The sequence below is a fragment of the Vulpes vulpes genome, chromosome 10 (genome assembly GCF_048418805.1).
Source record: "Vulpes vulpes isolate BD-2025 chromosome 10, VulVul3, whole genome shotgun sequence".
NCBI classification, from domain to species: Eukaryota; Metazoa; Chordata; class Mammalia; order Carnivora; family Canidae; genus Vulpes; species Vulpes vulpes.
The window spans coordinates 24,970,892-24,984,748 of NC_132789.1; the positions used below are offsets into that span (position 1 = coordinate 24,970,892).

The 13,857-nt window shown below is 48.5% G+C and overlaps 1 protein-coding gene across 7 annotated transcripts in view; it reads left to right on the top strand.

Moving 5' to 3' along the window:
* OSBP2 (oxysterol binding protein 2) overlaps positions 1–13,857 on the top strand; it is a 193,526-nt gene that overhangs the window by 117,301 nt on the left and 62,368 nt on the right. The window contains exon 1 of one of the 7 annotated variants that reach the window (XM_072723164.1): positions 9,170–9,364. The exons of 5 other annotated variants lie outside the window; for them this stretch is intronic. In XM_072723164.1, the coding sequence (XP_072579265.1) occupies positions 9,286–9,364 (79 nt within the window). In that variant the 5' untranslated portion in view covers positions 9,170–9,285. Of the gene's footprint in view, positions 1–9,169; positions 9,365–13,857 lie in introns of those variants that run through there. One more of the 7 variants, XM_072723165.1, reaches the window with a different exon arrangement.

Here is a 13,857-nt window from a genome sequence, read left to right on the forward strand (position 1 = left end):
GCCAGAAAGAATTGTCTGGAGGGGGAAAGGTTGTCATGAAGGAGCAGAGGAGAGATGCTGGGCTCAGTTGGGGACAGGTTGAGTGTGGGGGATATCTAGTTGGCCTTGGAAATCTGGAGCTTGAAGGGGAAGACCATAGCAATGGTACGTATGGGGAAACATGAAGAGGGAGACAGGACAGTGAGCCATGGGCATGGGCACCATTACCTGGGCCCCACCCAGCAAGGGGTGAGAAGGACATGGGAATGAGGACTGACTCTTGCCTAGGAGGGGGGAGAGAGGAGGTTGGAGGGCAACCAGTGTGTGGTTACACGACCAGGAAGCATGGGATTTCAAAAAGAGGCCTCCGGTGTGACTCATGCCTGCCACACTAAGGGCACTAGAGAGGGCATCAGATGGGGCTGCTGCATTTAGGGATGGCTCTTTTGAATAGCATCTGTCACTTCATCCCTGCATCTTCAGTCTACACTTGCCTACAACATCCTCTCCTTTTCTGACACTTCTCCTGACACCTCTCTGGACCATGCAACCTGGAGCAGTCCTGGTGAGGTGAGCATAGGTGGATGCCTGGCCAACCACATGGTGGCCTCTCCTGAGCCTCATCCATGAGCCACAGCTGCTACTCTCAAGGTCACTGGTGTCCTGCCTGTGAGTATCTGCCAGCAGCCTTGTGGCTGAGGGTGGGGTGAGGCCTCCAGCCTGGCCGAGTGACAGGTGCTTTTTTGCCTCCCATACCTGGTTGCAGCTATGTCCATTCTTTGCAGGGCCCGTCACCATGGGCGGCTCTGCTCCTCCGCCTCATGGGGATTGTGCCACGGGTGCGTCAAATGATCCAGCCCCTCTCTGATTGCTGCCTGCCAGGTTGGTCTGTGTGCACTGATGTGGTGGCTTCTCTGATGTGACTTCTGGGCCCTCCTGCCCCCAAACTCACTCATTATGTACCTCCCTTCATGCCTGACCTTCTACCATTAGAGAGTCTTTTGTAGGGTTTCACAGGTTTCAACATGAGCCGGAGTTGATTCTGGCACACTCACCAATTGTAATTTGTTGAGAGATGACATTTGTTAGGAAATACAAGATTGTAAAATATTTAAATGACTCTAAAATATATAACATAAAATTTAGTCATCTTTCATTACCTCCCTCCCAAGAAATGTACACACCCATTGGTTAGCAGGGTGCTTTTCCAGATCTTTTCTCATGCTTTTACAAAGCCATGTAAGTACACACACACACCCACACATGTACTTATATATATGTAAATGAGATCATATTGTGGATGTTGATAAGCAGCTTGCTTTTTCCCTTACCAATATATTTTGGAGATCTTTTTTGTTGTTGTTGTTAAGATGATTTATTTATTTGTTCATGAGAGACACAGAGATAGAGAGAGAGAGAGGCAGAGACACAGGCAGAGGGAGAAGCAGGCTCCATGGAGGGAGCCTGACGTGGGACTCAATCCCGGGTCTCCAGGATCACGTCCTGGGCCGAAGGCGATGCTAAACCGCTGAGCCACCTGGGCTGCCCTATTTTGGAGATCTTTACATGTCAACACAAATAGACCTATCTCATTTTTAAAATAACTGTATAGAATTCTGAAGTATATCATAATTTATTTAATCATTTCCCTCTTGATGGACAGTTAGGTTCTTTATGTTTTACTACTATTTCCCGGAGTGCTTAGTGGACCTTCTTGTGTGTACAAATTAATGCATGTGTGTATAAATTCCTAGAAGTAGAATTGCTAAACTACAAGAGGATACCCATGATGGATACCAACAGACACTATCAAATTTTAAGCCAAAAAGAGGGCATAAATTTATATCTCCCAATGGTACGGATTATCAACAGAGGCTACCCCATCATTCTTTTTATGCTTTGTTGCTCTGATGTGTGAATGATAAAGCATTTCTTTGCTCTGTTTTGCATTTTCCTTATTACCAATAGAGATTGGGTATACTTTTATCTCTATTGACCAATCATGCACATTTTGTGACTTGTATGTTCATATTTATTGCCATTTTACTGTTTAGATATTTGTGTAAATATTACTGTGTAATATTGTGTAAATATACTGTTTAGATATTTGTATAAAAATATTGATTTGTAGGAGCTCATTCTGAGTTATGGTTATTTCTCCTTTGTCAGTTATTTATTTTTCAAGTATTTTCTGTGTTGCTTATCTTCTAACTAGATTTATGGGGGCTGTGGAGTTTCTAAACCTTCGTGTTGTAGCATCAATCAATTAGAGCCTTATTTTTTAGTAGTGGGGAGAAGTGGAGCTTAGAAGTTTAAGATGTTGCATCAGTGACCCTTCTTGGTTTGTACTTGCTCTTTGACTATTTTTTTTAAAGATTTATTTATTCATGAGAGACACAGAGAGAGAGGAGAGACATAGGCAGAGGGAGAAGCAGGCTCCCTGCGTGGAGCCTGATTCGGGACTTGATCCCAGGACCCCGGGATCACAGTCTGAGCCAAAGGCAGATGCTCCACCACTGAGCCACCCAGGTGCTCTTTGACTTTGAACAGAACACCTTAAGTTGACTAAACTTTCATTTTGTACAGTGCTGTCTGTCCTGCCCAGCCCCATTCCAGCTGCGATGGGGATCACGGGAGAAGGTGTTTTGCAGGACATCATAGTCGTTCTGAATGTCACAATAGAATGAATTCATTGATAGACATTGGGACCCAATTTTCCAGCACAGGCCTTTGTCTGAGGCAGTGGTTTTCAGGACTCCCAAGACCCTGCCTCAGACCTTGGTTATGTTTCCTACGTGTCTTTTGAGTGCCTGCCTTGTGTTGGTGAGGTTGTCCTCAGGGCTCTTCAAAGGGAGGTATATTTGTTTGCTCAGGCTGCCATCAAATACCATAGACTGGGTGGCTTACGCAACAGAAATGTATTTTATCACAGTTCTGAGATCAAGGTGTCAGCAAGTTTTGATTCTTCTGAGGCCTCTCTCCTTAGCTTGTAGGTGGTTGCCTTTTCACTGTCTCCTCGCATGGTTGTCCTCTGCTCTGTATGTGTCTATGTCCTGATCTCTTTCTTATAAAGACACCAGGCCTATTGAATGGGGGCCCATCTATATGACCTCATCTTACCTCAGGCAACTCTTCAAAGGCTGTATCTCCAAATATAGTCACATCCTCAGGTACTGCAGGTTTGAACTTCCACATAGGAATTGAGGTGGGTGGCAGGGAGGGACACAGGTCAGCCCATAATAAGGAGCCAGCACTCTGTCTGGCTGAGAATCAGGGAAACAAGGCTCAGAGAGGCTCCTGGACTTATTTCACATCACCCAGCGAGCAGGTTGCAGCTCTGTGCTCAGACCCACACATCTGACCCCTAAACGCAGGGCAGCCTGAGTGATGTTGAGACCTGATTTGGCTCCGCTGCTGTGACTTCCCATTCATTGGTCCCATTCTGTTCCCTTGCCATCCTGTTGCCGTAATCTTACCCCATGCTCCCTGAGCAGGGCACCTACTCCCAGCTGACTCCTCTGTACTTCCTTTGGCCCCTTGGGAAAGGGTTTCAGATAATTCATTTGATTGAATGTAGCTTGCTCAATTTTTGTTGTTGTGGAGAAAGATTGTGGAAAAAGTAAGATAAAGAGCATTTGGAATATAGGTAACTCCCTAGGAATCTCACACCCTCACAAAACTGTTTTTGATTTTGCATGTTACCTTCTCTTCTGCAGCCTGCACATACACCTATATCTCATATCTTTGCATGATATTACACATGGCCATCATGCTCTGCCTTTTTCACCCCACATTATAACTAACAGTGTCTCTGTCTTTATAATGATCATTTTAATGGCTGTGTAGTATTCCACCAAGTTGATGTACTCTAATGTTCTGAATTATCCTCTGATTTTTGTGAATTTGAGTTTCTCATTTATGCTATTACAGATAATGACGCAATGAATGTCTTTGTACTGAAAGCTCTCTGCTTCTCTTGAATTATTTCCAAAAGGAATATTCCCAGGAGTCAGATTACTGAGTTAAGGGAAGCAACATCATCACAGTGCCTCCATGAGTTATAATATCTCTTTCTGGAATGAACATACCGATGTTCCGTGCCACCAACAATGAATGAGCATACCAGCTTCACTGTCATCTCACTTGCATTTAGTGTTAATAATTAAATACCTTTTGGGCCATTTTAATATACTTAAAAGGATACCTACATCAAGACTGCTTTAATTTGTACTTTTTAAATAACCAAGCAAGGAGGAGGAGCATTCTGCAGTAGATTTGTATTTTTAATGATTTCTGTTATCGCTCTCTTTAACATAAATTAAAAAAAAAAAAAAAAAAGGAATAATTGAAGACCAGACAAATGGATAATAATCCCCTGGGAACCCCAGCTCTTTGATCATCTTGAGGGATTTGTTGGCCAAAGTGATATTTAGACCTCAGCAAGCAAAAGGCCTTTTGGTCGATAACTGGTGTAAGCAATTGAATGGGCCACCTGGGCCAGCCACTTCTGGGAGCAGAAAGGACTAAAAAGTGCCAGCATCCTCAGAGCTGCCTGATGGGATGTGACCCCAGTTCTCATGGGGTCCTCCAGCAACCTGGCCCTCAGGCAGGCCACTCCTTCCAAACATATGTGCAGGGATACAGGGCAGCCCCTGGGTCACTCTAGAACAAAGCCCACCAGGCTCAGCTACCAGAGAGGTGACCTCTAGGGCTGCTACTAGCAGCAGAAGGCACATGCAGGCACCATTCCTAGTAAAATCTGTCGCGTGTTTCCTGTTTTTCAAACTGGTTTGAATAGTGTGCTCTCTCCTACTCCATCTTTCTGATCTAAAATAATCAACAATTAATTGAAAATTTTTCCCCCTCGGAAGTTTAATTGCTTAGCAACACATTATTATATATTGCTCTCAAATTAGTTCTTTGGCTTTGGTGCAGACTCATTTATTAATGATGATACCAGTCAGCATCTCTGTGTAGCTATTCTTAGAACATTGCTGTTTTAAAGAGCTTCATTCTTAAGATATCTCCATAAGAAACTTGTATGCTACACAGACCCTTGGAGTGCTTGATTCCCTAGACAATATAGAGGTCAGTGCCTCTCTCCTGTGGTCCTGAGCCATTAGTGATAAACCAGAGGCCCAGAGGGGCAATCAAATATTTCTTAGTTCCACAGCAATGGAAGGCCGTGGCCAACTCAGGTCAGGAAGCCACCACTGGATCTTGCCCCTGTAGGCCCCTCCAGTCTGTCCAGTCGAGGTCTGGGCAAGGGCAAAGGTGCTGAGGGGAAGGGGCTGCATGGTGGTGTGCACAAAAAATGCCATATACAAGGGGCCATGGGGTGGGAAGAGAAGGTTGTTGATGGAAAGCTTGGGAAGGTAAGAAGGGGGTGTGGATGTGTAGGCTTGGCCAAGTAGGGCTCTTGATAAAGTGGCTTTCATTGATTGGTTTATCAATGAATTAATTTATATGTTTAGTCCTATGCTCATTCATTCAATGTGTGCCTACCACATGCTAGGCCACCTGAGAGGCTGGGAACAGTAAGAAAAGCGACAATCTCTGCCTTCAAGCAATTTGCAGTCTGGTGTGGGAAATATCAAGTAAATAGGAACCCCCACCTTAGGACAAGGAAGGTCCCGGGAAAGAAAGAAACCCAGGGCATTCTGGGAGCCCAGACTGGAAGAAATTCGCCTGTAATCCTCGTATTTTAACATTTCTGGGGATAGATAGTTTTCACACAATTATAAATATATTGCATGATTTGCCTTTTTTCCTCAGCATTTTTTTTAAGCACAGTTTTTTTTATTTCTGCAGAGTCATCCCATACATAAGTTTGAATGGCTCCATGATATTCCATGAAGTTCAAGAAATAAACATTTGCCTGCTCTTAGGGTCTTGGGTTGCTTCTAGGTTTTTGCAACAAATGGCATTGGATACAGAGCTTTGTGTTCCTTTCCCATTTTTTGCTTGTGATGAATCCCAGGGGATTCGCCATTCTGGGCTGGAGGATGTGGATGTGTGTTTGTGGTTCTTAGCTTCTACATGCTCCCTCACCCCTCCTGTGGCCTCATACTAATTTCCAGGGACCTGTTTCTCTGTTGCCTTCAGTACTGGGATGAGCAACAAATATACCCACCTACCCCACACATGCATGCATGTGTGAATTTTAGTTGAGTGGATATGTGTACCACTGAACAAAGGAGACATACTGGAAACAGTGCCTGCATAACAATGTTCTGGTAGCAAGTAGAAGTTGGGGGGTGGAGGGCAGCCTCCAGGGAGGCTGTTGCAGCAACCGCAGCAGCCCAGGGGGGATGTGACATGGAATATGTCACCATAGACACAAGAGGAAGCCAAAAACTCTGGTGACCACATCAACTGGCCTCGATGTAGGGTCAGATACAGCCTAGAAGGAGGGTGGCAGTTGCCTCCAGGCTTGTCACTGCAGGGTATTTGGAGTGAGTGGATCTCAGGTAGGTCACAGAGTTAGTGCATTTGACTTTCAGATGTCATGTTAAGGGTGTTGGTGGCGTGGCCGTCCACCTAGAGCTGTTCAGGAGCTGCCCTCCATGAATGAATGCGGATGGAGGGACAGGAGCTGGTTGGGGTTCGGCCTCACCCTCACACACAAGGACAGGAAGGAAACTTGGACAGGCCTCAGGGTAGCCAGCAGAGCTGTTGGAATTACCCACTGGTCATCTTATACTCTATCCCTTGGCTTTCTTGCTGCTAAGACATCTTGGCTAATATATCTTCTCCTTTATGGACAAATCGGCACTCTTCTGGCTGCCCGTGAAGCAAGGTGGCAGATTTTTAAAGTATTTCCCATGAGTAGAGTCTGATAATTGTTTGATGTGGCTAATAGCATAAAACAATTATGTAGAAAGAAAATTTGTATGTATTTGCCTTAGTAGGACTGCATGATTTTCTTTCCTCTTTCTCTTTACTGTTTTGCTTTCCTCCCTGGGTGCGTTTTGTTCCCTATCTCCTCCACTATTCAGCTGTCAGCCAGGTGCAGCTCTGAGGGAGGGGGGTGGGGAGTCCAGCATCCGCTCATGGTGAGGATATGAGGTACTCAGCCCCTCTGCCCTCCCTTCCTCAGCTCTAGATGGAGGGCACAGCTCCACATTCGAAAGATTCTTCCAGTTTGCAGAGTCCGTGATACAGTATCTGGTTAAATACCCTGGGTTGGATTATTCTTCCACACGCAGATCCTTTAAAAATTCCCTGTGTGTTTATAAACATTACCCAAAGCACTGTTCCAGGCTCACCACACGTTTCCTGATGAGACATCTGGGAGCCTGGGGAGCAGCATTCTGCTTAAGGAACCCCACAGAAAGTGGTTGAGAGTGTGCCTCCAAGATCAGCCAGAAGAGGCTGGGTCCAAGCCTGGTGACCCTAGGCAAGTCACTTTACCTCAGAGCCTTAGTCTGTTCATCTGTAAAAGAGGATGTTGGTGGAACCTACAAGAGGCTATTGAGTGGGGATTAAATGAGGCACTGCAAGAAATGTAGGTAAAGTTTGAAGCCCAGCACTCAGCATTCAGTCAGCACTCCATCACTGGTAACCGTTTGCATTATTATGCTCTTCATTTTGTAGCCAAAAAATCAAGGCCCAGAGTGGCTAGATGCCTTATATCCCCTGGGCCAGCAAATCTAACACAATTGCTCTAGATCAATTCTCTAGATAGAAGAAATACTCAGTTGCTTCAAAGGCCTAGAGGAAATAATTGGCACAGCACCACCTTCCCTGAGTTTATTATGCTGTAACCAGGAGCTTCATTGTATATTTGAAAACCTTTAAATTGGCAAAACTTGATTCCATCTCAATAGATTACACTTGATACATTTCCTTGACTCCTCTCCTGTGAAGAGGCGGTGTTGGGATGGAGCATGGGCTAAAGCCCAGTCCCAGGGCCCAGAGTTTGTAGACCAGTGGGGAAAACAAGACCTAAACCCAGCAGAATAAGGCAAGGTGGGGGGTGGGGGGCACCAACAAGGAGGGCCAGCCTGGGTTTGGACTGCCTTCCAGTGACTGTGTGTTCAAGCCAAGTTGTCAGTGTGGCTGGAGTGAGGGAGGGAGGGTAAGAAGATGGGTATGCTTGTGGGGACTTAGAGGTCACTGAGACCACTTCACTGAGTGGAAGTGTGAGAGTCTGAGATACCTGGAACAGGATCTCTAGGCTGTTACATTGAGTGTAGGCTGTGGGGGCCAGGGTGAAAGTGGGAGACCTGCTGGGAGGCTCTCTCTAGAAGAGTCCACAAGGAAAATGATGGTGTGTCTGGCCAGGATGGCACCAGTGGGGGTGGTGAGAAGGGAGGGGATCCTGGCTGTATTCTAAGAGTAGAACTTGTTGGGGTGTGCTGACCAATAGGAGGTGGGTCTAAGAGACATAGGAGTCAGGGATGACTTCTGGGTTTCTGTCCTGAGCAACTGGAATATTGATTGGCACCACCCCAGCTGAGGGGGTAAGGACTGGCGGAAGGGCAAGGATACAGGTCTAGGAGGCCATTGGGCTCTTTGATTTGGACATCTGGGTTTGTGATGCCCATTATGCACATTCCATGGAGCACTCCTGCAGGCAGCTGGACAGGTGAACTGTGTTCAGGAGGTCTGAGCAGAGACAGACATTTATCCCCAGGTGCCTGCAGCCCTGTGGCAGCAGCGATAGCTGAACTCCCCGAGGCCCGGCCTGTTGCCTTCCTCCGGAAGGGTGGACAGGTGTCTGCAGGTGGGCAGACACAGGTGCACCAGGCACACCAGGTGCCACAAGGGAATCAGAGGGTGACCAGGTCTCAGAGGTGACCCCGATTTCCTGGAATCACCGCCAGGCCCTGGGCCATCCCCATTTCCCACATGGCCCGTAGCTCTCAAGGGCATCTTTCTTTACCTTTGAAATAAAACGACGCCAATCCTGCTACTGCAGGAGGTGACACTTTCGCTCGCATTTTCTCATTAAAATGTGACGTTTGGCTGAGGAGCACACCCGACATCCGTCCGACCTTGGTGCCCCAGGGGGGGTCGCAGGGGCGAGCAAGCGGCGTGCGGGCGAGGGGAGCGCTCCTGGGAGAAGGCGGGGGGGGGGCGGCCGCAGCTCGCGCTCCGCTGGGCTTCCGCGGCGCCGACGGGGTTAAGGCCCCAGCACCGGGCGGGCGGGCAGCAGTGGTGCATTGTGGTAACGCGCCGCCCGCACCGCCAGCCCGCGCCGCCTCCGCCGGGAGGCCCGCCGAGCTGCGCACGCGACCGCGGGAGCCCCTGCGCCCGGCGCCATGTAGCGCGCGGCGGCTCCGAGGCCGTCCCGCCGCGGGGATGAAGGGACGCGGCTGCTGGGAGTCGGCCTCCGTGCGCTCCTTCTGCAGCTCCGGCTGCCTGAATAAATTTAAGAAGGGTTAGTGCTGCCCGGCTCCCGCCCAGAGGCCAGGCTCCTGCGCACGCCCACCGGAGCCGGGCTTACTGCATGACCATTCCACGCGAGCCTCTGATGTCACTCCCTAGCGCGGGGCGGCCGGGGAGCCTAGGGGAAACCCCTGTCCCGGCCCCGCCAGCCTGTGCTCTCCGGACTCGCGTCAAGTGCGGGGCATCTTGGAGAGAGGGCGAGAGACACATGCGTCTGATTAAGCTCTGCGAAAACGAAAGACCATATAATCCAGAGCTTTCTGGAAATAAGGGGCGGGGGGTGGAGGGGTGGAAGAGGGAGCAGCAGGTACCTGTTTAAACCCACCTTCCTTTCCCAGAATCTGCTTGGGGCCCTCGTGCCCCTGGAGTCCTGCCAGAATAACTGCTTTGTCCACAAGGGCCTCCTCCTGGGGCCCGTGGTGGCAGCTGTGCTCAGTGCCTGACCCCACCAACTTCTCTTTACCCTTTGAGCAAGCTGCGACAGATCAGGAGAGTCCGTGTAAGTGGCCGCCTGGGTGTAAGCAAGGACCAGCCTTGAGGATGCCCTCCCAGGGCGGTGCTCTTGAATGACACCAGGGCTTGATCCTCTGAGAGACCTCGGCCAGCAGCTGTTAAGGTTGAAGCCTTGCAAGCTGGTTAAGCCTCTGCCTGCAATTCCTAATGCTTGAAATTTGCATTATTGGAGATTTTACAGGAGTGAAACTTGCTGTTTACCTTATTGTTTCTGTTATAGTTTAAAACTCTAGGGAAAATATGGAATTCTTCAACTCTGTAGATCTAGAAAGGTAGACTCGTTAAATTCACTTAACACTGATTTCATTTGAAAGAATTCCTTTTAGAAATTAACTCCCTCTGATCTATAATAAGCCTTGTAATTAATTTTGCTGACTGGTTACACTAATGGCTTCGTGAGGCCCTCCCTGATGTAGGGCAGACATCTTCGAAGTTATAGACTCCAAGCCTCAATCTTGGAGTCAGGTTTAATCATGCAAATTCTGAAAACACCATCTGAAGTCTAAGCGTGTTTGTAATTACAAACATTTGAGATTTATTGAGCTGGTGCTGTGACTTCATCTTGAGAATCCTTTACATAAACTGACAAGTGAATTTTGTATAAAGTATGTCTTCTGATTTAAGATTAGTTTTAATTTCCAATTTTTATTTTACACAGAGTGTCCTTTTAAATAGTTTTTCTTCTGTTCGCCTGCCTGGTGATTTTCTTGGTTGCCATTCTCTAGAACATTTGCTGCTGGTAGGGAGCATTGGGCCTGGTGTCCATTTGCTTTCTGCTTTGTTGTGAGAGATGCTCACAGATGAGATGTTTTTTTTTTTTTTTTTTTTTTTTGAAAGATTTTATTTGAGAGAGAGAGCATGCACAAAAGTGGGGAGAGGCAGAGGGAAAAGGAGAAAGAATCTGAAGAAGACTCCCCGCTAAGCGCAGAGCCCAGGGTTGATTGCACAATGGTGGAATCATGACCTGAGCTGAAACCAAGAGTCTTAACCAACTGAGCCACCCAGGCTTCCTGAGGATGCTCATTTTTGGTCTGGAAGGTCAAACACTTGTACCTCAGGACTGTTGGCAGAGTAACCTCTGACTGCTAGATCCCTCCAGACTAGGCCTTCCTTCTTACGCCTCCTGTGACTCCCACTCTCCACAGTGGGTCTGGGGAAAAGAAGGGGAGGAGGTTGTGTGTGTGCGGGTACCCTGCTAAGCTCAGGGCCTGGAGCAGAGCTTGTTGGGCTGTGGGAGGAGGCCCAGGAGCCAGCACAGGGCTAAAGAGCAGCTAGGATTAGGCTTCTGTGTCAAGATGCCCTAGGGGCAGACTTCAGAGTGTGTCCCACTGCTGCCCTGTGTGAGTCAACACCCTGCACTGACAAACAGAACATGTCTGTGGGCGGGATACTGCTTGCAAACCTGGCCAGCTAAAAAGAAGGAAAGCAGAGATGGGGACTTCAGGAGGTCTGGTCAGTGGTCTGTTCTGGGAGGGGCATGGGGCCCTCATCCCCAGCTTGCAAATGAGGTGAGACTGGCCTCTTTGTTTCAGACACATTGAAAGGTATTGCAGTGAGAGGCTACTCTAGACACATTTCCCCTTAGAAAATGGTCCTAGTGAAATGGTGCAGGTTGAAGAACTAGCTGGGCTCACAGCCTGCCCAGGGGATTAGGGGCCGATGTCCAGGCAGTGATCATTTTAGGTGGCAGGATAGCATCTGAGCTTGTGGAGGCTCATCACATGGACTATTAACTCTGTGGGGGATGGTAGGGTTCCCACAGTGGATCCAGGGTGTCAGGAGACCTGAGCACCTATCCTGACTCTATTGCTGGGCTGTGTCACCATGGACAAGTCCCTATCCCCTTGTGGGCCTCAGTAGCTGCCACCTCTGTAAATGACAGGGAGAGGAGTGGGTTGGAAAGGGCTGATGCCCGTCTTGCTCTCAGGTCCCGCCCTAGGGAAGGGGAGCCCTGGGGAGCCCATTGACAGGAGGCTGCTCTTCAGCCAGTAATGCCCTATTCAAACCACACACCTCCAGTGCTTGCCTGGCCTTCAGCTAGCTTCGTAGCCTTTTTGATTTGCAATTTTCTTGTCTAAAACATGGCATTAAACCTACTTACCTGGCAAGGTTGTTGGGAGGTCAAAATGAGATAATATATATCTATACCTACTAATCCATCCATCAATCTGTGTGTCTCTGTCCTTCAAACAGAGCCGGGAACCACAGATGGGGAAATGCCCACTCAGGGTCTCTCATGAGCTCCGAATTCAGCTGTTGGCAGCTCATTCATTTATGTGTGTGTGTGCGCGCACACACAGTTGTGTTTAGGATTTCTGCATTTTTTTGGAATGTAAAGTTCTAAAAGCACAAAATAGGGACCCCTTGCCCTGGCAAGGTAGACTCACCAGGAGTCAGAGCCAGGTGAGCTTGGACTGCTCGTGGCACTACTGATGTCACAATTACCCATTTGTGGCCTCGGAGAGCCCCTGCATACCCATGAGCTAGTCTGTGTGGCTGTGATGAGTGCCAGGCCTATTGTTTTGATGAGGGTTGCTTGTTTGTTTTTGCATCTTTGAGGCCTAGGACAGATACCATTCTCAGAGAAGGAGCCTCATAGAACATTAGCTGAGAAGTGCTGTTGGGTATGGTGTCCTTCAAAAAGTCACAGGGCAGGTGGTTCTTTCATGTTCCTTTTGGGACTTGCTAACATGTCCCATCTTGTGTTCCCCTGCATTGTGTTCCCAGGTGTCTGCTGGGATCCTTGGGAAGAAGGACTGGGGCATGAAGTGAGGGACTAGCTCTCTGTCCTAATCCCTCCATATGTATATACAGAATGGCCCCCCAGTGTGGTGCCCCAAGATTAGTATCTGTGACCTCATTGGGCCTGGCCTACTGCCCACCCGGTCCAGCCTCCCACTCTGTTCTGCCCACTTGGCTGAACATCTTTGCTCATCCCTCACATGTTAATCAGATTCATCCTTTGAGGCCCAGTGCCCATCCTAGATCCTCCTGAAGCTGCCCCAAACTCCTCAAGGCTGGAGGTGACCTCTCCCCTCAGGCCTCTCCTGGGCCTCCCTTCTGCAGTAGACCTGGATTGAGTGCAAGTCTTGCCCTCTTCTGAGGCTTTAAGCACCCAAACGTGAAGCCTGGGTTTCATCTGTGTCTGTGGTGTGCCCCCGGCACCCCCAGGAACTGGCATTTTGCAAATTGCTGTTCCATAATGAGCCTACCAGCTGAAAGTGAGTGGAGGGAAGGGCCATCTGAGGCTCAGTGGCCAGGAGCAATCTTGGCTGGGGTTTTCCCTTCCAGCCGGGTTCTCAATCTCCTGAGAACCCTCTGAGGGGTTTTCCTGGTTCACCATAACTCTCTTGACTCAAGATTGGAGCAATGGGTGGAATCTGTCCTGCTCTGCCCCTTCTAGTGTTACTGTATATGGCAAGTGGCTCCCCTGGAACAGCAGAGGAAGCTCAGAGGTGTGAGGAAGGGGGGTTCTTAGGTGAATGTGAGAGATCATAAAGGACTTCCTGGAGGAGGTAACAACCAGATGGGTGTTGGAGGATGGGGATAGGCAGGTGTTCACTTAGGTTTGAGTGAGGCCCATGACTGGCAAGAGGTGGAAGAAGGCCTCACTTTTTTTGTGGGTTGGATCAAAAAAGACAGGTAGGCAGGCGAGGAGGTGAGCTCTGCTGGCTCTGCAGGTGGTGTATGGATTGTAGGAAGGAGGCTTTAGGGTAACACTAACCCAATTATGTCTTCCCTGGAAGGACATCTGGCCTCATGAGACGTCACCATTACTTGGTGCAATACACGGAAGAGGACATTCTCTCACAGACATGTTACCTTGTGGGAGCCTCTACATACCTGTAGGCTGGGGGTGGTGAGCAATGTGTATGAGAGCACTCCTCCCCTCCCCTTCCTGGCACATGGTAGCTGCTCATCATTATTACTGTTATTTTTGTGGGCTTGAAATGAGGGGGAATTTGAAGCCCT